At 39.3% G+C, this 22,931-nt stretch overlaps 3 protein-coding genes across 3 annotated transcripts; 1 reads left to right on the plus strand and 2 right to left on the minus strand.

The window, feature by feature from the left end:
- The first annotated feature begins 1,706 nt into the window (after positions 1–1,706).
- LOC145894852 (uncharacterized) lies at positions 1,707–5,740 on the plus strand. Its single transcript, XM_082983514.1, has 4 exons — positions 1,707–2,021; positions 3,224–3,396; positions 4,552–4,780; positions 4,967–5,740. The coding sequence occupies exons 1-4, from the start codon at positions 1,725–1,727 to the stop codon at positions 5,489–5,491; spliced, it is 1,224 nt and encodes a 407-aa protein (XP_082839640.1). The 5' UTR covers positions 1,707–1,724; the 3' UTR covers positions 5,492–5,740.
- Positions 5,741–6,171: 431 nt separating this feature from the next.
- Positions 6,172–7,459, minus strand: LOC145895746 (uncharacterized). The gene is made up of 3 exons (XM_082984529.1): positions 7,444–7,459; positions 6,974–7,060; positions 6,172–6,749 (listed from the first exon to the last, which is right to left on the minus strand). Exons 1-3 carry the CDS (start codon positions 7,457–7,459, stop codon positions 6,172–6,174), a joined length of 681 nt encoding a protein of 226 aa, XP_082840655.1.
- Positions 7,460–8,889: 1,430 nt separating this feature from the next.
- LOC145894330 (glutamyl aminopeptidase-like) lies at positions 8,890–20,963 on the minus strand. The gene is made up of 24 exons (XM_082982883.1): positions 20,853–20,963; positions 19,733–19,835; positions 19,496–19,558; positions 19,045–19,086; positions 18,400–18,533; positions 18,034–18,202; positions 17,809–17,908; positions 17,191–17,335; positions 16,822–16,953; positions 16,354–16,480; positions 16,016–16,170; positions 15,482–15,595; positions 15,041–15,175; positions 13,892–14,023; positions 13,499–13,612; positions 13,286–13,430; positions 12,480–12,669; positions 11,951–12,098; positions 11,448–11,524; positions 11,222–11,329; positions 10,662–10,832; positions 10,018–10,158; positions 9,873–9,954; positions 8,890–9,407 (listed from the first exon to the last, which is right to left on the minus strand). Exons 1-24 carry the CDS (start codon positions 20,907–20,909, stop codon positions 9,258–9,260), a joined length of 2,934 nt encoding a protein of 977 aa, XP_082839009.1. The 5' UTR covers positions 20,910–20,963; the 3' UTR covers positions 8,890–9,257.
- Positions 20,964–22,931: the final 1,968 nt, after the last annotated feature.

The raw sequence follows: 22,931 nt of genomic DNA on the forward strand, positions 1-22,931 counted from the left end.
GTGAAGCAAAGGTCATTATTATTCCCAGAACCAGCCTTGCGTTCAAAATTGCAAGACAGCGAATTCTCAGATCTAAACTCAGGAAATGAGTAAGCACGATAGACCTTAGAAATAAAAGGGAAGTTGAAGGAAACTTGCCAATTTGGCTGTGGGGTCGCGAGGCCAGCTAGCCTTTTTAAGTATGACGTCCGCCATGTAATTAACCCTGGTCGTGACCCAAGTTGTTCAGAAGCAAGTAGGATAGTTTTTGGATGATGCAGCAAAACATGCGCGTTGCACCACCAGTCGAAAATGAGGCGATGGGTCAAAATTTAAATGCACAGCCAGCAGAAAGACAAAGGTTTTCAGCAGCATTCATTTTCGGACTTATGTGTTGATTTAGTAAAATACCTCCTATGTGAACTGTATTACAGTATATATTCGTTGGCATGGCCTATTAACAAAAAAAAAGAGTAGCGCTCTGTGTGTTGCTTACAATAGAGTCAAGATGTTGAAATACCGTATTGCGACATCGTAAATTCGACAGCTTCTAAGAACGTTGATTTTCTTACCCATGTGACCCAACTACATGAGATTAAATGTCACAATGTGTGCCACATGTTATGGCTCATAAATGTGTGAGAGGTTTGGAAAGGGTTGGACTTTTGTTGATCTTTACTTGTTAAAGTCCATGCTTTAAACTAAGTAAACGACCCGCAAAGTTCAGATTTAACTAAACACGTCGTAATTGTGTTTTTTTCGCATGGTAAATAAACGGCAAAGTTGATCATTGGACTGGTGAAGTATCACGATCAGTCACAAACACCTTCGCTGGCAGAAAGATGATGTAAAAGGTGTTGCGCGAAAAAAAGTTTCTGCGGTGCACATTTCACATTGTCTATATAACATTTTCATATACATTTTCTTCGCGTTTCAACGTACAAATATTTATTCATTCGCAATTTTACTGTAGAAACAAAAAGAAAAGAATTAGATTCCATACAGGCCTGGTTTTATTATAAACATCTGTTTTGTCTAAACAGCTTTTTTTGACTGTCTATAAACCGCACCACCGACAGTATACGTAAATTGTTACAAAGAAAACGTTCAGAATTTGTCTGGCCCTCTTATTGCGTCACATAGGACGTTGATCCAAGTAAACATACTTGGACTGAAGCCATGCTAGACTACGTAGCTTGCTATGAGTACACGCACGGGGAAAGTTTTTCAAACTTACTTTTTCTGCCATCCTATTTAAAGCCGAGCTTTACAGGCGGTGGGGATCAAAGGAACATTGCAATTTTCAGCATCCAAATCAAGACGAAATGACTTGTTGCCAGATTGTGACCATTTACAGAGTTGTATGTTTTTTAAATGTTTGTTAGGTTAACTTTGATTCGCCGTGTACGTGTCGCTTACGTATAATTTGCGGTATTCGATTCGGCTTACCAGTAGTACGCATGGGGGTGCCTTACATTAATAACAGCGCATTAAAAGGAAGTCATTGAACGTGGCGACGCGAGGAAGTTATTAGAAGGTACTGTAGACTGATATGTGAGAAAAACAGTAGCTCACAGCACTACATGGCATTTAAAGCTGCATTGTTTCACGTTGTTGAACCATGGGTGACTAGTTTGTGTGAGTGTTTTGTTCCATTACAATATTTTGAATGTATAAACTGTGGTTGGTTGATTGGTTAATGTATGCCTTGTCTTTCAGGTCTTGTATCTATAGTAGTAAGCAGTATGCCGACACTAACGTTAAACGACACAGAACTATTCGAGTGCAAAGCAGAAGAAAGCAAATGGCAATATGTCCTGCTAATGCCGATTCCAATTCTTGCATTGACTGTCAACTTCACAGTGTGGCTGGCGGCTACAATTTACCGTCGCAAGCTCTTGCGCCAAAACTACGTCTACATCAGCGTCACGAGCACTATACTGAGCAACATAGTTTTCCTTGCCTTTCACCTGTGGGATGAGATTGACGGCTACAAGAGGCCGGCTCACGTGTCGGTGAAGTCGCCCTCCCATAAAATGAAGGTACGATATGTGGTTTAATTGTAACATGAGATTTGTGCCAAATTTTCACAGCGGTTTGACATGCTGCTTATTTTTACTTGATAATTTTTGATGTCGAAAATTCTTTCTTTTTGCACACAGTGTACAATGACCTGTAAAATGGCAACAATGACGATAAACTGTAGCAAATTAGAAAAATACCCTTTAACATATAAATCAGAGTCATGTACATTATAACCAGTGCAAAGTAGGCGTCGATATTGACAAATTACCACCTCAACACTTGCTTCTGCATGTTACCAATTTGAAAATCATGATTTGTTATGTGCAACTGGGAGATAGCAGCGAAATCTGCCGGGTGCGCAAGTACTGTTTGCGCCAAAGTCTTTGTGTCTTTTGTTATCCCGGAAGTACGCTCGATCAGGCCTTGAAAATTACGCGTTATGGAGTCAAATCTTACCCCTTCACCCCAATCTATATCACGACATCGTGGCCTATCTATGTCAACTGGTCGTCTAGCGTGAAAAATCGGTGACTTGCAGTATATGGTGACAATGGCAGCATGAACACACGCACGAGGACTCATGGCGGAGCCTATACTTGGGCCAGTCATGAAACGGACGTCGTTCATCAATGCCAGTCTTGTTTACATTTTTACCGTTGCCGTGTGGCTCGTCTCCCTTGCATTACGCCACAAGCTTTATCAATTATTCAAATATACGTCACTTTACGGGTAGCTTGTAACTTTATTTTGGGTGTGCTGCGAAGCGCTTTACGGCGTGATCATTTTCTCTGAAGAAATACGACATTCCATGAAACACGTGAAAACAGTCATCCACCTTTACGCGAAGAAATCCGGAGCCCGCGTTTCAACACACCAGCGTAGTTAAGTGGCTGCATATCATGAAACATAAACCCTTTTGCGCGTGTCAGAAATTACAAAAAAATGGCGCCCAGTTTGTACGCGCTCTTGTACATGAAGAAAAAAACAAAATCTAACCTAGGCCGAGACTAGTGGTCGCCCCCCATTTGTGCAGGAAAAAAGCGTTTTTGTTCTGCACATGTTGTGATGCACAAGCAGTCCTCCACGCTGATGCAAATATGCCTTCCTCCGTCATCAAACGAAACTTTAGCAACCGTGCTCACGAAAGGAAGTTTAATCATACCCAAGTGACACTCACGTCTTAGTCATGCTGTAACTCCACTTTCGATATACCTTACAGATTCTGTGGACTCTCTGTCAATCAGCCGCGGTTTCAATGCTCTTTGTTATGTGTGGAAATCTTCTCGTCCTCATTTACGTCATGCTGGACAGCACCTTCTTCCAGAAGAGCGTCCACAGCAGAAGCCGCTCGACCTCCTCCAGTCATCCACACGTGCCTAGGTCTACTCGGAGGTATAAACCAATCAATACGTTTTATACATTGACGTCATTAGAATTTGGTCAAAGGCTTATCACCATGCAGATATATCGTACTAATGAAAAAATGTCATTTGAAAGGGTTGAATTGTACATACTATCGGTATATTTTGTAAATCGTTTACCCACAAACTGCATTACCAATAAAATCATTGTTCTGACAACCTCCTTATGTATGTATCCTGGGTTTTCTCGATTACAAATTGTTTTTATCAGGATTGGTCGAAAAAAAAAGATCTGTACATTCGGCCGAATGTGGTCCTGCCCTGGTGTTAATGCTTTTTCCATTTAAGCCTGGCGTGGAATGACAAGTCACGTGCCATTTACGCGCATCGAAACCTCACAATTCACAAAAGTCACGCAAAACGTCAGGACTTGGCTCTAAACAAGTTCCAAGAGTTTTGTTTCCTGGAAAATCGTGCCGGGTTTTCGAATATCCCCCAACTGCAGATTAATTAAATAAAGCGTTGGACTTCGTAAACAGATTTCGAAACGTTTTCACATGATAGATGTGACGTAAAGGCGTGAGTGTTTCAAAAAAATAAAACACAAACGCGCCAAATTTCATACAACGTTATTCATCAATCAATGTGGATTTAGCCGCGTTGAAGTCACGTGTTGCAAATCCGAATTCGAAATGTCGCGTTGGAATCGTAGACAAATCGTAAACGTGTGAATATACCAATTACATCATATAGTGAGTAAGTACGAATGTTTGCGGAAGTGGATCGCTTCCGTCCGCGTCATAGACCATGCGCAGTCCGACAACCCCGCTGCCAATCTTCGTCAAACTGCATTGTCATTCGCCGCTGAGCCAGAATGCATTGTGACATAAGAAACATCGCCTGGAAGTTTCGTAAACAAACGGTCTCTTGGTTTTTGTTGTCATTGGTGTCCTTATACATCTGGCTGAATATTGATTATTACAAAATGCGGGTTGCTTTGACGTCAATTCTAAATTTATGAAGAGTTGCTTTAAAACTACTATTTACATCCACTATTGTCAAAAAATACGATTTCTTTGCTTTGTTTTTACATTAGGGTTAAAATTTAAAATATTTTGCAGATCCATATCGTTATTAACTTGGCTCACTGCGATGTTTGCAACATAAGTTATTATTTTTCATTCAGAACCTTGGACATAAAGAAGCGCAAAGCGATCCTCCTAGTAGCTTTCTCCTGGTTTCTTCCAATCACACTTACAATAGTGGCAGTCCTGTCGTGGAACTGTTCAGGTTACTGCCGTTGCAACCCAGGATCGGTTGGAGAAATTTGTCCCCGCCACATGGGGTGCTCAAGAGTCTGGGCACCTCTAAATAATTCTTTCATTGGAGTCAACATTGGATTGTGGATTGTGGAGGTACAGACTGCTTTACTCTGCTGAGTAATTAGATAAATCAACCGTAGTCTTTTCAAAGCAAAAATTGTAATGCGTATGTTTCGATCACAATTTGGTACTTGCTCTTCGCCGCTTTGTTTTATACACTCACATCCGTTGACTTTTTGTCAGAACGAATGCTAATATCGGACTTCCGTGTTTCTGCAGGTTTTCTGTCTCATCGGGTTTACAATCAGTGGCGTTCGCAATTTCCAAGATTTCACAGGCTCGCGACCCAGTTCACGTTCGCGACTCACAACTCGTTCCCAAATCATCACCAGCGTTAGCGGGTCGCGCGAGTTTGATAAACTCGACGCAAAGCAGACTTATGAAAGCAACTCGACAGTCGTGTTTGACGAAAAGAGCCCCAAAAACCAGTCCTTGGCAAAAGACGACGAGGTTTTTCAAGCGCAGAGTCCCACTGGTATCACCAAGCGGAATGTATTTGCCAACCCTCGTCTCCGCTTGGTGATGCTGTTGAGCTCGGTTTTTATTGTATGCACCATTCCTGTCGCAATTGCATTTTTCATTGACGTGGGCGTGGAAAAATTTTCAATGCCGGCGGTTAAAATTCCCGCCATGGTAAGTGTTCATTTGTACGCGCTTATCTGCCCGTTGTTGTTGGTTAAGTACATGTCCAACTTACGTAGGGCTCTTAACCGTTTCTTCGGCTCTCTTTGTTGCTGCTTGTAAATTCTCATAACATCTCCGTGTATTACTTTCGCATCTGTTGAATAAACAAAATGTCCAATATCTCCAGGTACCCTGTGTGTTTTGTGATGATGTCGACATCGAAACTTTTCCTGTATCATTTATCTGTGGATAAAAACTACTTGTGCAGCGTACATGTGCTTTTGTGCATGATCAAATCGTCAACTTATTTTACGCGTGTCTCCTGTTCAGTGTTTCTCATTTTAATTTTACGATTGGTTGATGTGAATACACATATATCTATATTGACACTGTTTCGTGTAAAGGAAATCAGACAGAAAACTCTGTGTCAAAAAATTTTCATGTTATAACAATCCGTCACACACGACACCAATAATAAATAAAAGGTACAACAGCTATTTAAATACAAAAACGACAAGCATAGTACAGTGCTTCTGAGTTACAACCCAGGATCTCAATCAAAAACATGTGCAAGTAAAGCGCGCATGTGAAGCGAATATCTTATTCCATTAAACGTTTAAATTTGAATAAATATCTTTCATAAAGTACATTGTTATAACACTGTGGTGTCAGGGGTAACTATCAACTCAGGCGATTTTAATTTCCGTGAATCTCCTGCTGGTGTTTGTCTTAAGTAACTATTTCTTCAACTCGATTTAAAAGTTTGGAAAGAAAAAGTTCGAGATTACATAGAACTAAAGCTAATTCTGTGGCTTGCTGAAGGGCGCCGGCGTGCGGTTAAAGTTTTTATACAAAGGTTGCGCAACCCTGAATGGTCCAGGAAGCAAGGGTGATGATGGACGCTGGTAAGGTTGCGGTGCGTAAATATCAGTAATTGTCATGGGCGGCAGTTGTGGCTTCAACTCAACGAAGTCTGGGGCGTCGAAAACTTCAACGGCGCTTCTATTCTCGTGCTGGTGAGGCTCCACTTTTTCTTGAGTGGAATGTTTGTTTTCCTGCAGAAATCTATAGTCCACACTGCACTTGTTCATAAGTTCCTCAGCATCAATCGATACCCCGTTAATGCGAAGAGCTGATACTTCCCTACGGTTCGACACATCTGCCGCTGGGATTTGAAACTGCGGGGCAACGTAACATGGTTGTTTATTAATGACGTTGTTGCTTTGGGTATCGTTGGAGCCGCTCGCGCGGACGCCATGGACCCAAGACACTGCCGGTTTGGCTTCGACCCCTTTTACTTTTCGAGAACACATAGCGTAAAAGTCCCGTTTGCCGTAACCTTCGTACACAGTTTGGTTGGTTTGGTTGTGAAGGTAACCTTTAAATATAACATTTGATTTTGTATATATCTATACGGGTTCCATCATAGTTTTTCTGTGTAACGCTGAACATACCGATCAAACAGACAGCTCTATAGATGTTTTGTATTAAAACAATATTTTGCGTAAAAGGGCATCTTCAGATATTGTGACTTATGCAACTATATTCAATACTTTTTACGGTAGATACGCTATAGGAAGGTAAGGCTGAAATATGACTTACTCAGACTTTTTGATTCAAATCCATTTTCAAGAGGATCATAATCAAAAACAGATCCCGGTTGCACTTTCCATTCTTGGTGCTGGTAACCTGTTTAAATTACAATATTTGTGAGGTTTGTGATCATGAAAGTCGACAAAATCACAAATCAATCAGTACATTGTTTGCGGATTGAACTAAGTAACGCAAAACTGTCACGGTGTTTTGTGAAAAGACACACAAACAAATGTAGAAATATCGGTGACATGCAAATACACCAGTTGATGCTGGGACTGACGTACATTCGATATCATTTCGCTATCCCGAATGCTTTGTGGCATCGCAACAGTAAATAGTGGCCTGTTACATCAGATGTGTTGGATAAAACTATGCTTTTTTGAGGGAAGTGCGTTCGTTACATTTGGTCTATTTTACTCGAAAGAAATTAAACCTTTGATTGGTATAGTGTCTTATATAGAACGTGGCAGACTTACACATGGATAGCGCCATCAGGACAACTCTAGAACAGTGATTCCCAACCTTTTTGTGGTTGGAAGCAGACAATTTCGACGTGTACCACCTAGTTAAGTGTTACAAAGTAACCTAGGGGATGAAGTAACGAACATTGGGATCACTTACGATTTTTTCAATTCGAACTAATCCGCAAATTACAGAAAGGTGCTCGCGCACTACCTGGAATGCCATCTCGTACCACTAGTGGTACGCGTACCACCGGTTGGGAAACACAGCTCTAGAAGATGCTTTTTATGCGGTGTAAGAGTCAAATACACATGGGCACGTAGAAAGTCAAACTAAAGTGCCAGTCACTTGTTAGCATGATGTATGGACCACTATAGTGTTATCGTGCAGTTTCAAGTGCTTGTGCTAAAGTGCTATACTGCATTGTGACGTAACATACGCACATGGAATACTGCGTCTTTGTCTTGGCGCCAAAGAACGTTCCAGTCTCACAACCGTCTGAAAATGCTGTGGGTAGAGCCGCTCCCCCATCATGGCGCCAATAAGTTTTTAGCGCGATTATCTGCCCTGCGCAGCTTTAATAGCCCTGATTAATTACCTGGAACATGACGTTTGCTATTTACTGCACAGTGACGCAGTGAATCCAAAATGTTGGTGGGCAAATATGCAATGGCTTAAAAGTGAGTTAATGTTTCTAGATTGAAACAAACTTCTCACGAAGCAAAGGAAGACTAGTTTATTTATTTTTGTACATAATCCACATTTGGAAAAACCCGAACTTAATGGTGTTTTATTCATAAATCTGGGAGATGCACCATTTGCCTCCAACTGGCCACGCGAATATTACTGCACACTGATTTTGCAATAGACCTGTTATTGAAATGTATTTACTTGCAGATATTTCGTTTCTTTCCATAAATACCCGTCGAATATTCGTTCAAACAGCAAACGACAACAGTCAAGACAACTAGCCTTAAAACCCTAAAACAAATCTCAGGAGAAAAAATGTTTCTGTATGTAAATGTTAGGACTTCATAACTATATTGTACACAACTTGCGTTAGTAAATGAACAATAACACCATCGATTCAAAACTCCGTATGATAAATTCTGAACAAGGTCCTATGCTCCTTTACACTCAATTTAAAATGAACCAACATCAGGCACTACTACTACCAACAAACTACATAGAAAACTGCAATGCAGATTGTCTTGGTTACTTCGACTGGTCGTCATTCGGATTGTCCTTGTTGCTTGACTGCATCGCGACTCACATGTGACTTTGAAAACATTAAACATAAATAGCTGCACCGTGTCAAACCTCACTGACAAGATAGGCGCTGGTGATTACTGCACTCCACAGGTTTAAACAGCAGCAAACCGGTTTGAACTTCTCTGACGGCGTTGGGTTCATAATACGAAGGTGCTATGTGTACAATAGGACATGGCGTCCTTCTGGATTGAATTTTATTTAATTCGAACAACGCTACAGAAAGTCACAGCATAAAAAACGCTCGGCGATTTGCAAAATTTCCAATCATAAGCGAAAGGAAACAACTCATGCAAAATCGTTTCACAGCAAGCAACAAACCAAGCAACATATGTCCAACTGCTTTCATCAAAGAAACATGTCACAGCGACATACAAAGGAACTTTTCGTTTGTGAAAACAAATATTTACAGCCGCACAAAGCAGTAAGAAGCGCCATATTTTTTAATGAAATTAATTACCGAGAAATTAAAAATAATTAAAATTTGGGCATGTATCTTCCGTTGCACAAATAATTGTAGAAAATTGTTGGTTTCAGTTCTGTGAGCAACGACTTGTGCCTACGCGGTGAGCTGGTCGCTTAACCAAGCGGCTATTAGCTCCTGATTCTTGGCCATCCAGTTAATGTTGGTTCGTATTTCGTTCAACGCGCTTGCCCTCCCGCTCTCACCAGCGCCCGCTTCTGGATAGCGTGCGAAGAAACTCTCCACCTTAAGGTGGCAGTAGTAAGTGGTAAGAATAGTTGTTGGAAAACATGGAAATCAATCCGCGTTTATTTGAATTTACAATCATCGTACTATAGTAGTAAAACATAAACGCAGTAGTAATAATCCAGTTGACGTTATTAGAGCTAAGCCTATACACATAGTGTTTTAGGCTGAAAAAGAGAACTGGATTTTTCTCTGCTTTGGTTTAGTTTAGGTTTCTGTCTTTTAGGTAGTTTAAGTAATTAACCGGATATTTTATAATTTTTAAATTTTACCAAATTATAATCTATCAGCGAATTCGTGGCATAACTTTATTGAAAACTAAAAAAAAATATTTGCTCAGAACGTTTTGGGCTTTACAAAGTTTAATATGGATTGTAAAGTAAAAATATATGGGCAAAAAAATTTTCTAATAAATTTCTTATATTCAAACACAAGTTAAACAACAACATGTCGTTAAAAACCAACCTCCCACAGTTGAAGTTCGGTGTTGTAGTCGGACACGATGTTCGGAACCAACCTTCCCAAATTGCGATCCTCAATTCCAAATCTTTAAACCAAAATCAATGTTACAAGTTGCCTGAAATTCGAAGAAAAATGTGTTAATGTTTACCTGTTCACCATGTACTCCCAATTGAGCTGAACCCATGCCCAAGCCATGCGGTTTCCAGTCAGTGTGTACGAGATGTAAGTGATGCAGTTGAAGAAATCTTGCGACAATATTATGGTTTCGTCTTTGGAATATTCAAGTAATCTAAACACATTTGTAATGGTTTTAAGTCGCGTATTGTAATGAAACGGCGACTTTCAACATACTAAAGGATACGTTGGACCAACCAGGGGTTCTTCCTGGCTGCCTGCTTGTATAGTTACAATGAAGTTCAGTAAAGTGAACACAGGTTGTTCGTAAGAGATTTCTATTGTAAGCAAATCAATGTGAATTACTTCTCAGAGAGAAATGTTTATAAAAAGCATGGATCTCCCACTGACAATTTGCTTGGTTTTGGGATAAAAGCACTGAAATTCTCTATTTCAATAATAATACTGATGATGCCGTATATGCGAAATATATATATTTTAAAAAACAATATCTCGGTTGGATGATTAAGCAGCAGTCCAGGCCAGTCCTAAGAATCACTTTTTACTTCCCAGAGAAAACGATTGATAAATTATCGTCACTCGATTCCTTGTGCGTAGTCAATGATACAACAAACCAACAAATGCGAACCTCACCAGAAAGGCAAAAGTAAGCATCACCTGTCAATCAATTCTACTTCTTCGGTCGATGCCAGCCCTCTCAGCAGGTTGGTCTTCTCGGAGGCCACCTGCTCAACTTTGTATCTCTCAAGCATCGTGTTCCACTCACCCGATGCGTTTTGCTTCGGGAGTCCGTATCTGTAAACCAGCTGCCGAATGTCTGGATGGATGCTGCAGAAATATAAATAATCATTCCTTTTTTTACCGAGACTTAAGAAAGTGATTTTTCGCTCTCTTATTTAAAGTGAAACCCAAACGAATTCAGTATTTCAATAATGCGACAAACCTCCGTTCGATATTACCAGATATATTAATTGGAAAAATATCTTTTCGCAGAAACTGTTGATGATTATATGGGGGGTAAGCTTAATCGTTTTTCCCGGTTAAAAAATAAATCCGATTTTGTTGTCTTTTTATAAATCCATAAGACTTGCAGCAAAGCTAAATTGAAAAAAGTGGCAGAGATAACACTACGACAAATGGCGTAGCACACCAATGCGTCCATTGCTCACGAAAGCGCTCGCGAGATAGGAAAATATAATGCAACATATAATCCTTACAAAAATGTCGAATCGACGATCCATTGCGAAAAGAGATTGGTGGCGTTGTTCAGGGCATCAACATCGTCGTAGCGAAGTGCAAGCGCCAGAACAGTGTAGCGGTTCAACCTAGGAAAAATTTAAACAGTGTTTAGAGACGGTTGCTTTCAACTTAGGGGGGTTTCATGATGCTATTGCATGATATCCAGATAAGCTTTGTCCAGTTTCAACGTTTCCAACAACTCACTTGTCCTCGTGCGATCCTGTCGTAACATTCCATCCCAAATCATCTGCAATCGGCTTCACTTTTCCTCCGTAGTAAGTCTAAAACCGATATCACAGTTCACTCAGTTGGTTTAAAATGCCAATCAAAACCAATTTTTATGTTGATTCAGGAACTACAATTCCAGCAAAACATTTTTTCATTGACAGTGGCGGGAAAATTGTTACTGAGAGTATAAAAAGAACCAAATTGTAGGCAGCTTGACCGTGTGCGTTGTCAAAGTATACAGTGAAATTTTAACAGATGTCTACATTGCTTTAATACACAATACGGGATGCATATGAAGTCACACACAATTAAAATCCTTGTTTTCAAAATGCGCGTTGTGCACGAAAGTTTTTGCTTTTAACGTCAACATTACAAAAAAATTGGTACATTTTTCGTGAAGTTCAAATAGCTCTTGTCTAAAATTATGCCACATTACAGACAAAATTATGAGCATAGCAGCAGTTCACAAAGGTTCTTACTTTAAAGTCGTTATAGTATGGAGTGTTTTCCAACATGATTCTGATGTAGGAACTGCCAGAGGAAAATGCATCCCAAACAAAATAGGATTTTTCTTTGTCCAGATAAATCGTCATATTTAAAGCCTGGGTATATTGCAGGTATTGGGCTCTAAACGAAAATAATATGTTTTCATTATAAATATTTTACTTCTCTAACGACTTTCTGACATTTTCCAAGTTCTGTTAATAGAGTTGGAGACAATGCAAACTTTTTTGACCTCTCAGATTTCATCAGTGTGACTTTTGACACGGTTTGGCTTAACGCCTTTTCAAAGGAAAACGATTCCGCGTTGTGGTGCCTCTGCAGTCATTATCAATCATCTTGGTACCAAAGTAGGTGGTAAATTCCAGAGACAAACAACGACAGAACCCATTGTGATCAAGCAACGCTTGGGGAGCAGAATTTTAGTCGGCTCAATACCGTCACGTAATTCACAAAGAGCATACATTTCAAATTTTAATTTTTTAACCTAAGTTGCTACGAACTTACGCTGCCAGGTTGAAAGCATCGTCGAGAAGGTTGGAGCGATCAACTTCAGGGTATTCCGAGTGATTCGATTGAAGTTGTGTAGATATATTATTCCACACTTCGCCGATGTAGTTGACTCGGTAAAAACCGGTTTCACCCGGGTTTAACTTGAACCATTCCCCGTCGGCCACGTTGATATTGAGAGCGATGCCTTAACAAAATTCGTGTGGTATGTATAATTTTATTTTTTTCCGCAATTTTAGGTTTTTTTTTCATCAATGGATTATAAATACTTGTATGAAATGAGTTGTGAAAATGAATTCTTACAGAAATGATTTAATTTACACGAAAATGCAAACGACTGCGTTTTCGTCAAAGGTGAGATTTCTTTATAGATGAATAAATTTAGGCTACTAAATCCAAGGTTCTTGTAACTATTTGGGACACACCAGCCGTTGAATTCTTACCAAAATGTCGTACCGACAATAATTCTTCTACCTTTAACCACTGATAGAATGCATATATGACTGCTCTTTTCTAGTGTCTCGGTACTTCAAGAAAGATTGATTTTAAACTTTAATAATCTAAACTTTCGCGAGGCACTCGTCGCGTCATCAGGTGTGGTAATTTGTCTGTGATGCTCGTGCCTTTTTTTGCAAAAATTAGTCGGTCTCGATAAATGCCAAGACAACAGAAAAAGGCAGTTAAGAAACAAGGGACTAATACGTCTTGCTGTGAAATTAGGATATATTTAATCAAAGATTTTTTGTCAAAAATTTGAGGAATTAATAAAACAGTTTTAACATTTTTTGTGCTCGCTTTTTTACTTGCGTCGCTGATTGTCATCGTTTGCCTGTTGATGACAGATGTGTCGGCGCTGGTGGTGTGCGTTATATCAACGTTCCAATTGTAGTTGTACGGGCTATTAGGTCTTGTCGTTAGGTTGGCGTTGGGATCAGTCAGAAAATGTTTCTACAAAAATCGAAAAAAAAAAATTTTGTTTTGTAAATGCAGAAAACAAAAAAGCGTTATTCCCTTACCTGAGTCGCGGTGAAGTCGCCTGCCACTTCAATCACTGGGAATCCCATTTGCTGGACCCATGGTTCCATAACTGCAGCGATGTCAATAGTTTTACTTGTGTTCTCGTCAATGTACTACAAAATAAATCATATGTTAGTGTTTGTATTGTTCAAACACAATCTGGAATTGAATTTCAGACAATTTGAAGCTTATTTTTTTTCTGGTTGGCAAAGTTTATTTTTGAATTTCCTGTTTCTAAAACACTCAAGATTAAAGTGCAGTTTGTTTGTCCTGGTGCAACGAAGTAAAAAGCAAGTTAATATTTTACTGGTTATTGAGGCGACATAACATGAAGGGCAAATTTGTCGAGCGAATCTGCAACCCTTTGCAATACTACTTCGATACATGCAAACCTGTTGCATTCCAGCCCAAAGATCTTTTTCATCGGCGTTGCCGTAGATGTGATTGCGCAAGTACTGACGAATACCTCCGATGAAATGTTCTTCCCCAAGAATGTCTCGCATCATTCTCAACACCACAGCTCCCTGTTGATTATGCACCAGATTAAATATTAAGTTTGGATCACTGACAAGTGTTTTTTTGAGTATAAAAATCCATATTAATTGATTTTATGGCACGTTACTGATTTTATGGCCCCGATGTCAGGGTTGCCATACCGAGATTATTTCTAAAGTTTGTGATTATTTTGGAGTCACGTGTTCAGTTTCCTAATCAAAATTTGCTTGATTTTTATATTGGAATCGTTTAGTTAATTTTGTGGAACAGTGATAGGCGTTTTTACTTGTACCAGTGTGGTTAAAAAACATTATCGTTGTACGCCTAAACCAATTAACAAATGCGATTTTGTCTATAATATCGGCATTAAAAAGCATCGAGACAATTTTTTAATCCTCACACTATTTATTAAAATTAGGCAAGCATTAACCGGAGTCGGAGCATTTGTAAACAATGCATCGCCATTGTGACGTCATCGCTTCTTGTGCAATCGGACGACAAACCTGAAAGCATTTGGGTTCGTTGAACTAATGGACAAATATTGACTCTACCTCAGGTTGCCTGTTGTTTGTGACGCATTGCGGAAGTTTGTAATGCATGGTAAGGAGTATGACAAATATTTATTCAAGTGCTCGTGTGTTTGCGAAGCCCTGACAAGCGGTCGGAAAATAGTTTTCGGCGTTGTGGGCTTAATGATATTACCAGTAAGTTATTGCATAATAGCAAAAAAATCTCCTTGTCACAAGGAACAGGTTGGATGTTTTAAGATCATGGGGTGCCAAAATGTATGTGATGTGGCCAATATATGAATTTCACATAAATTACTGTATATTGGTATATCGCCGATAGAAGCATTATTAGCGAACGGAGGTCGAAGCGTGGCTGCAAGTAAAATACTTCACAAAATTACCTACCAACCCTGTATAGTGTATGCACAAGTTTTACTCTGTTCATAGAATCGTTTTTGGAAATCAAAAGTGCAGTGTGACGTCATAATGGAAAGAAATGCACTTTTGAACAGCAATATTGTGTTCACCATTTTTTACCTTCGAATACGAAATTGAGTCGAAGACTGAAGTGATTTGGCTTGGACTTTGAACCGGAACTACCACAGGATGTGACGTCACACTGGAATCGATTCGCATGACCGGTTGAAGATCGTCAATGACAAAATGACCTTCCTATACAAAAGAGGCCTTTGTTGTGTAGAAGAATTTACTTGATGTTTTTGAAGGAGATTTATATTTCAATCAAATGAGATCATTGCCACTGAATTTACCAATACATTACATGTAGAAACTTACGGCGTTTATATGCTTATGTTTCATATTTGCGGGCTCGTGCACAGTTTCATATTGAAAGAGAAAATCAGTTTGTATGCAAATTTCTATAGGGATATCTAAAACAACGCTCCTTGATTCTATATTTGCTGCATTTTTCGAAGTGCTTTACACAATTACGGATAATAGGTTTTATATCTGACTTACCAATTTCCAATCCTTTTCAAAATTTTGCATACCGACGTATTCGAAAAACGAAGCGAAACCTTCATTCAACCAGATGTTGTCCCACCATTTCATAGTAACAATGTTACCGAACCACTGAAGAACAAATATAAGTTCCATTTGAAGAATTATGTCAATTTGCTACATTTGCGAGTCTGGATTGGCAAATATTTAAATGAAAGATAATCTAAGGTTTTTTGCATTGACGTTTTTCTTGCAAAAATAATGATTTGACTTGACTCAAAACAACTTTACAGAGATTTTAAGTGCAGAGGCGATTAGTGAGTGAAGAATTTGTTGAGTTTGGGTTTAGAAATATGATAAGACGTCTGAGAAAAACCAGATCCACATATAGAGCTGGTGGCTCACAAAGTTTAGGAAACCCTGGTTTAGCTAACAGTGGAATAAATACATTTGAGAAAGTTTTCATTATTGGTGCTGCTATTATCAACTCAAGAAGGCCATGTAACTCAGAAAAATGATGACACCGTCCAGGTACAGAGGAAATTTTTTTACCTGGTGGACGAGCTCGTGGGCAACCACAGCCGCCACTCTCTGCTTGTTTGAGGTCGATGATTGCATCGGATCCCACAGAAGATTCGTTTCCCGGTAAGTGATCAGTCCCCAGTTTTCCATCGCGCCAGTACCAAAGTTTGGAATCGAAATCATGTCTAATCAAACAATACTTCAATCAATGGCAACCTGTATATGCTGATGATTTCAAACAAACTCGGCTGTGAGCTATGCTAAATATACTTCCGTCTGCTTGCAAAATAGTATTGCACAAAATAATCCTATATTGCAATAATAGTAGTAAAGTGCATAGAAAGCGTTTTGCGACCAATAGCATTTACCCAATTTGGGAAGGGAATAGTCCCAGGCATAGTATTCCTCATAGAAATCAAAATACGACTTCATCGCTTCCAACGAATAGTTCGCTCTTCCCGTGGAAAGTTGGAATGGAGGGATGTAAACTCTCAGCTGCGATGCAAAACACAACTTTTATCAATTACCTAAAGCAATGTTTCATGCAATCGGAGGATTGGCAGGATCGTCCTACTGCGCACGTCCTTACTTGGCGATCAAATACAGCTAACGTATTGAAATCCGGTTTACAGGCTTGGCAGCCCAGGCATTGCAGCCAAGCTGAATCACGCACTTTTTCCCGGCCATATCTCACTGGGAGCTTGATTTTTCAAGTTTCGCTCCGACTCGTCGGGAAAAACTGGCTGATCCAGCTTGGCTGCAATGCCTGGGCTAGCAAGCCTATAAACCCATCTATTGCCAGTGTATTATTATCACTATTTTCGCAGCTACCTTACCGGGATACTTCGGTTAGTACTAAAGTCCTCGATGTAGGTGAAGTCCCCGATTGCGAAACAGCCTAGATAGGTTGGCATGGGAACGGATTTGTGGAAAGTAGTTGCGTTGAGTCCATCATCCCTGGTTACAGTCTAGCAACACAAATTTATAATTTAACTACAGTGTATGTATTAGCTTGGTTATATATGAGAATAAGTTGTTTTTTACTTCTTACAAATTGTGTAATATGTATCACAATTACCTATGTATCTTTATCAATTTGTAGTTCTTACATAGCATAGTAACTCTTTATTCTCTTAAAATTTTAACAAATATACCTAAGCAGTAATTCTTGATACCTCATGATACGATTTAAAAAAATACTTTACCGTGTCTACATCCATGTTGGATAAGGCCACGTGTCGTTGTTCGTGTATTAAGGTGGTGGTGTAGGTAATCTTCATGGCAGGTTCATCGAAACATGGATAAGCTTTTCTGGCGTCTGTCGGCTCCATATCTGACCCCACCATAGCTCTTAGTATAAAAGCAGAAAGGTAAGGCGTCTATAACGACGTCGGTTGCGATATTGCTTAGGTTTCTAAACACTGCGACGCGACGCCAAGCATGGTGTGTTGTTTATAAGTTTTCAGGACATCGCGTATGGTAAGTTGTGATTGTGACATTCCTGTATCTAGAAACACTTATATTAAAATACACAATTTCTTTTGTGCTTCTGTTCTTGACTCGCTTCTGTGATGAACAAAATTGGAAACGTCCCTTCTCAATTGACTTGGTGCGTGGCAAGGGCGCCGAATGTTTCAAAACATGAAAGTTTATGGACCGCGTAAAGCTTAATATTACCTTGGACATTTTTAATTACATAGATTTTATGTTAAATACTTTACGTTTTAAAATGCACTTGTTGCACTGTGAGGGTACAAACTTTACGCAAAAAACAGTTGATTTTTGTTGAACAGGGACCCTTTTTCACAGAAGATTAAACTCACAGATCTTCTCCTGTGTCAGGGTCTGTGTATGTCGCTTTGTATAGACCGACAATCTTTCCGATCAGCCACCCTTGAAAATCCAAGGTCAAAATATAGTCACCTGCAAAACATTAATAATATCCTGTGTTATCTATTTTGATTGCGTTCTGAACTGAGGGAAACTAGGACCAAAATATTTGCCTGAGGCCTCAAAATTCGAAAATCTTTTGCTCATTGTTTGCTTACCAGGGCTTAGTTCAAGTAGTGCTTCTATGACGTAATATTCGTTGGGGAGATACCGAAATTCCCTTATAGTAGTAACGACCGTTTTTGTCCCATCTGCGGCTACTTTCATCAGCATCACATTGGTTATATTCAGTTCGTCGTCCGCGTGGATAAGAATGTATTTCGTCGCCTGTAATAAGGTTTGTTCAATTACATGCATTTTGCTTGAAGATTGGTTTCATGACCTGGGACTATTTGGCAGCAAATGCAACAAATATTCCAAATAAAATGTCTAGCAGCTTGTGTGATTGTGAGCAGTGTAGCGATACTAAACTTAAATATCAACACTACTTTTACTATTATCCAACATTTCCAATCATCAGTTACCATTGAAATGTTTAAGGTAATGGCATTTATTCCGGTGTAAAGATCAGTCGACATGTTCGGGTGCAGCGTTAGGTCGTAGTGGGATGGAACGATGTAGTCTGGGAGCCGGTAGTTCGTCCATGGCCCGTCACCCACTAACACAGACAAATATTAGGTCACCTAACTATGTTTGCATAATATTTTATTTTACCTTTGAAAGTACAGCGCACGAGCGTTCAGTAGAAATAATGTTTACAGGTTGCATTATAGATTGTTGCTGAATGTGCCGGTTTCAGCACCAAGTTAGCAGTGTTTGATAAAACATGAATGGTTCGTACAAGGGATCAGCAACCTCTCCTAAATCGCGGTCTAAGGCCATTTATCAGCGTACTATATTTTCACTGAAGTTCTTTACACTATTTATAATGTAGTTAAACTTTGCGAATAAGGAAAGTTTTATTCAGAAAATCTTCTTATGTTGTAGCATTATGAAATAGCACCCAGCAAATCTTAATGATAATGGAATTTGTAAAGAGGATATTGGACTCTAGTATAATTAAATACTACACACTCTGCGCCGTGTCTTATTCTTTAGTGGGAACATTAACTTTCATATTGTGGTAAATATACGCTGACAACAAAGAACTAATAGCGTATATGAGTTACCTGGTTCTGGAGTCGTCGTTTCAACAGGGGCTGCAGTGGTCTCTGTAAAGTATTACGCAAAGTTTTAACGAGTTTTTGACGACATGCACCGCATTGTACCAACAACCCTTTTATCGCTCTTTTATTACACATTCGTTTGTTTCCCTTTTTATTTATCGTTCAACAGTCGTAAATCTGTTTGAGTAACTGCGTTAACGACGTCCCTTTTTGGACAATACGATCGCTACACAAAGAGCTACATCTAATTTCAAGTTGATTTAAATGCAATTTAAGTGTTTGCGTCCGCACTCAACGGTTGTATTGCCGACAACAAGCATTTCAATATCGGATGGAAATTCACCAACTTAATTTTTTCAAAAGAATTGCAATGTAGACTAAAATAAGCACAACCCCACGTGTTGACCTTTCAAAATATTTTTGTTTAAAAAAACTAACCAAGAAACGTAGTTACCTGACTGTGTGGTCGTTGCTGTGATGACAGTCGTCGTTTTCCCTGGTGTCGTAGACGTTGGATCTGGGAATATTTTTGTGCATCCGTAATACAACAGGGTTTGGTATAACACCCTCCAAACACATAGCGGTTATATGTATCAGAGACTTATTTTGCAGCAGTTACTCCTGATATTTTGTTTTCCTGTTAAGTGTTAATAAATGCCTTGTCATGCTAACTGTACGAAAAAAGCAGTACTTGGGGTGGCCACAGCTTTGTTCTGATTGGACAATCCCACGCCAAGCCCCACACCAAGTCCGACCGCTATCAGAAGAGAACAAGCCACGTAAACTTGCCACCTCTGTACATAAAAACAATTGTATGTTTACTGTTTTTTTTTTTTGCTGCCAGGCATAGTAATTTATAGAAATTGCTCTTCTGGCACTTGAGTTTTTAAAGTGTTTGTTGAAACTGACGTTTCTTCTACCACCCGGCAAGACTTCCAACCCTTGTTGACATAACCTTGAGGAAGTCTCGCCTGATGGTGGACGAAACGTCGGTTTCAATAAACACTTTAGAAACTTAAGTGCAAGAAGAGCAATTTTCATTGATTGTGTGTTCATTTAAGTCTTAAACTTGAAATCCATTCAAGGATTTCTGTTGGGTGTGTGTATATATAAATATCAGTACGTACGCTGAGCGTATGTAATGCTAACAATTATAAGCTTGTTAAAAACGTTTCAGACATTAACAGACGCATAAACTTTGATTGATCGTTGACTGTTGCATTACAAAGTGTGTTAGTATCTTGCTGTGAAACGTTTATCTTGCTGTGTTTACACTGTGGACAAACAGTAAAAACACACGTAGAGGTTAAAGGTAGGGTGGGATCTAACACTTTAAAAAAAATCGTGCTTGTCCGAGGACTTCTCTGTAAGAGACAACACATCAAATTATAAAAGGAACCCAGCCTTTACGATAGAAATCCATTAGTTTTAAAACAATAAACGGTGTTCGTGGAACCCCATTTGCTAATCAAGGGGTCCCCTAGACGGGCAAGGGCCCTGATACGCCTCACCGACTGCACCCCCTTCTCAGAGGGCCTGTTTATAGGGAAGGTTTGGGTTAACGTCCACGAAAATGTAAGAATTAAATTGGACAACAACGAAACTGCGGAGAGCAATGCGCGTGTTTCAAATATATTTGTTATCCTCATATGGAACGTATTTGTTTGTGGTAACCCGACATAACACCGCGCCATCAACATCAATGTTGTCGCAACAAAAAGAAAGTGACAGAAATTAAGGAAAAACATGTGTTGCACGTATCCGATCTCCAAAACACGGGGGCAGTTTTATTGCACTGATGATATACTCACCGGGCATCCCTTGGATTTCTGTCCATTTGCACTTTCGTATTCAAACGAACTGGGCATTTTGGAAGCCTGAGATTTAGAATGTGGCCTAATGATCAAATTTCTAATGTGACTAAAAATCTGAAATATAAGCGGGTGACATTAAAATTGAACCACAAATGGTGAATAAGAGAATAAAGTACAAAAGGTAAAAAAATCGCTCGCTTTCTGCTTCTTCCAGGAAGTCATTACAACAGAATTCAATCATATTTCACATGTTTAAACCTTACATAAGTTTTGTGAATCCGAAACTATTTAACACGCGGTAAACGATTTAAAACAGCGAAGACAGTATTTAAACAAAGCTCGTGCAGGAAACATTAAAACTGCAGAAAAACTGTCTACAAATTCTTGTTCTGCGTTTTTGTTGCCATGAGACTCGCTCTCTGCCTAGAACAGACTCGCGGAGTCACTTTCCTTTTAGTATTGGCAATAAATCCACATTTCAAATATGTGTTAACGCTCAATCAACGAAGATTTACTGCTGTGGTGCCAGAGCGCGCGACGTGTTTTACGGGAGTTGCGTAAACCAAGTCTGCGTCTTTGTTGCCTTCTGACTTACTTGCAATATTACAGGTCAAAGCCTTTGGCAGTTTAAACGACTTCTCTGTTTCAAATCTTTGTTCGTTGCAGGATATTTTGAGATGAATTTGAAGCTTACTTGCGTTGTTGCATTTATTACTGCACAATTTCCTTCCTCTTCTAAGCGAATAATTTTGGTCAGTGCTCGCAACTTCCCTTTATGACGCATAACACGAAACATCCATAAACGTTTGAAGATTGCTGGCATAGTAGTTTCATATATAGGTATATGAAGTCTGGCTAAAGTTGAGACAAGCGAATTGTCCAACTGTGCTGGTAAAATTTAAAGATGCACTCTTAAGATCGCCTCGTGGCACATCAGTATGCCGTTGTGCAACGGTTGCGACTCACTGTTCCAAACGAGTGGTTTTTATTTTTGCCGGCAGCTTCATTAATCAATTCGTAAAGCAAACGTTTTACAAAGCTCGTTAAATTCCTTCGAATATAACCCAGTGCAAGCAGCACTAGCATAATATGCACTGCGTCTTTTGTTACCCACGTTCCCCTTCATGCAATCGACACAGGAGTGAGATGCATTTTTTCTCTTTGGCAAACTGTTCTATATCTTTTCCTCGTATTAACCGAACGTCAAACAGACCACAGCAAATAAGGTTGAAGCCGCAGAAACCATGCTTGTGTGCATAATGTACCGAACCCACTGCCTACTTATCTGTTTTCGCTGCAGGGTTATCGCATTAGATAAGACGCTGTTTCTTGTTTGGTCATAATATTCTATAACCGCTTTTGTTTACTTTCCAGTAATGCACCTTATGGTTGAGTGTGGCATATACCCTTGGAAAACAAGCTTTCTTCAATGAAGAATTCTAAATAAGTATTGCAAACTTTATTTTGGCACTCAAGATTATTAACCTTCTGTCACATCACGCGCTAACGCTCCTGTTTTATTTTTTTTGCAATGTTTAATTGAAATTTTTTGCTAGTTTTGTTTTCTACCACTTAACAGAGCACAACAGCTCTCTACTTCGTAACAATCCTCAATCAAGAAACCAACCATGTAAAGTTAGAATGCCAAATGGTGTCGAAGTGGTTAGAGTCGTATTGGTGGTTTTTGTGGTTGCAGTTGTTATAATGGTGGCAGTGGATGCGGGCGACCGACAAGTGTTTTGTACATATTTTAGGTTACGGCCGTCGCTGGGAACACTTCCAGAAATGTCAACTATTCAGACTAAGGAAATAATGTTTGACTTTTCGTTCAGGAACCAAAAAAGAAAGAAGTCCAAATCATGACCACTTTAAAAAAAAAATAGAACCGATGAAAACCAAAACTCTTTTTTTAAATGTTTCCGAGCATTAGCTGGTTTTGCAGCAAAACACCTCGATAAAATTACATTATATATAAATTATTTTGCAAACTATACTTTGTCACTAAAACAGTGGTTCTCAACCTTTTCGCACTTGCAGACCGGCAAAAATTTCAAAACGACTATTACGGCAGGCTAT

The sequence above is a fragment of the Ascidia mentula genome, chromosome 3, assembly GCF_947561715.1.
Source record: "Ascidia mentula chromosome 3, kaAscMent1.1, whole genome shotgun sequence".
NCBI lineage: Eukaryota > Metazoa > Chordata > Ascidiacea > Phlebobranchia > Ascidiidae > Ascidia > Ascidia mentula.

What these genes read in the sequence shown, in the direction of transcription:
- LOC145895746 (XM_082984529.1), bottom strand. An exon ending in ATTTGAATCAAAAAGTCTGA is followed by an intron (nt 6,750 to 6,973) that starts GTAAGTCATATT and finishes TTATATTTAAAG; the next exon opens with GTTACCTTCACAACCAAACC.
- LOC145894852 (XM_082983514.1), top strand. Translation starts at nt 1,725, where the DNA reads ATGCCGACACTAACGTTAAACGACACAGAACTATTCGAGTGCAAAGCA. An exon ending in GTGCCTAGGTCTACTCGGAG is followed by an intron (nt 3,397 to 4,551) that starts GTATAAACCAAT and finishes TTTTTCATTCAG; the next exon opens with AACCTTGGACATAAAGAAGC. An exon ending in TTGGATTGTGGATTGTGGAG is followed by an intron (nt 4,781 to 4,966) that starts GTACAGACTGCT and finishes GTGTTTCTGCAG; the next exon opens with GTTTTCTGTCTCATCGGGTT.
- LOC145894330 (XM_082982883.1), bottom strand. Translation starts at nt 20,909, where the DNA reads ATGCCCAGTTCGTTTGAATACGAAAGTGCAAATGGACAGAAATCCAAG. An exon ending in CCCACGAGCTCGTCCACCAG is followed by an intron (nt 15,596 to 16,015) that starts GTAAAAAAATTT and finishes TTTGTTCTTCAG; the next exon opens with TGGTTCGGTAACATTGTTAC. An exon ending in ACTCAATTTCGTATTCGAAG is followed by an intron (nt 14,024 to 15,040) that starts GTAAAAAATGGT and finishes CATAATCAACAG; the next exon opens with GGAGCTGTGGTGTTGAGAAT.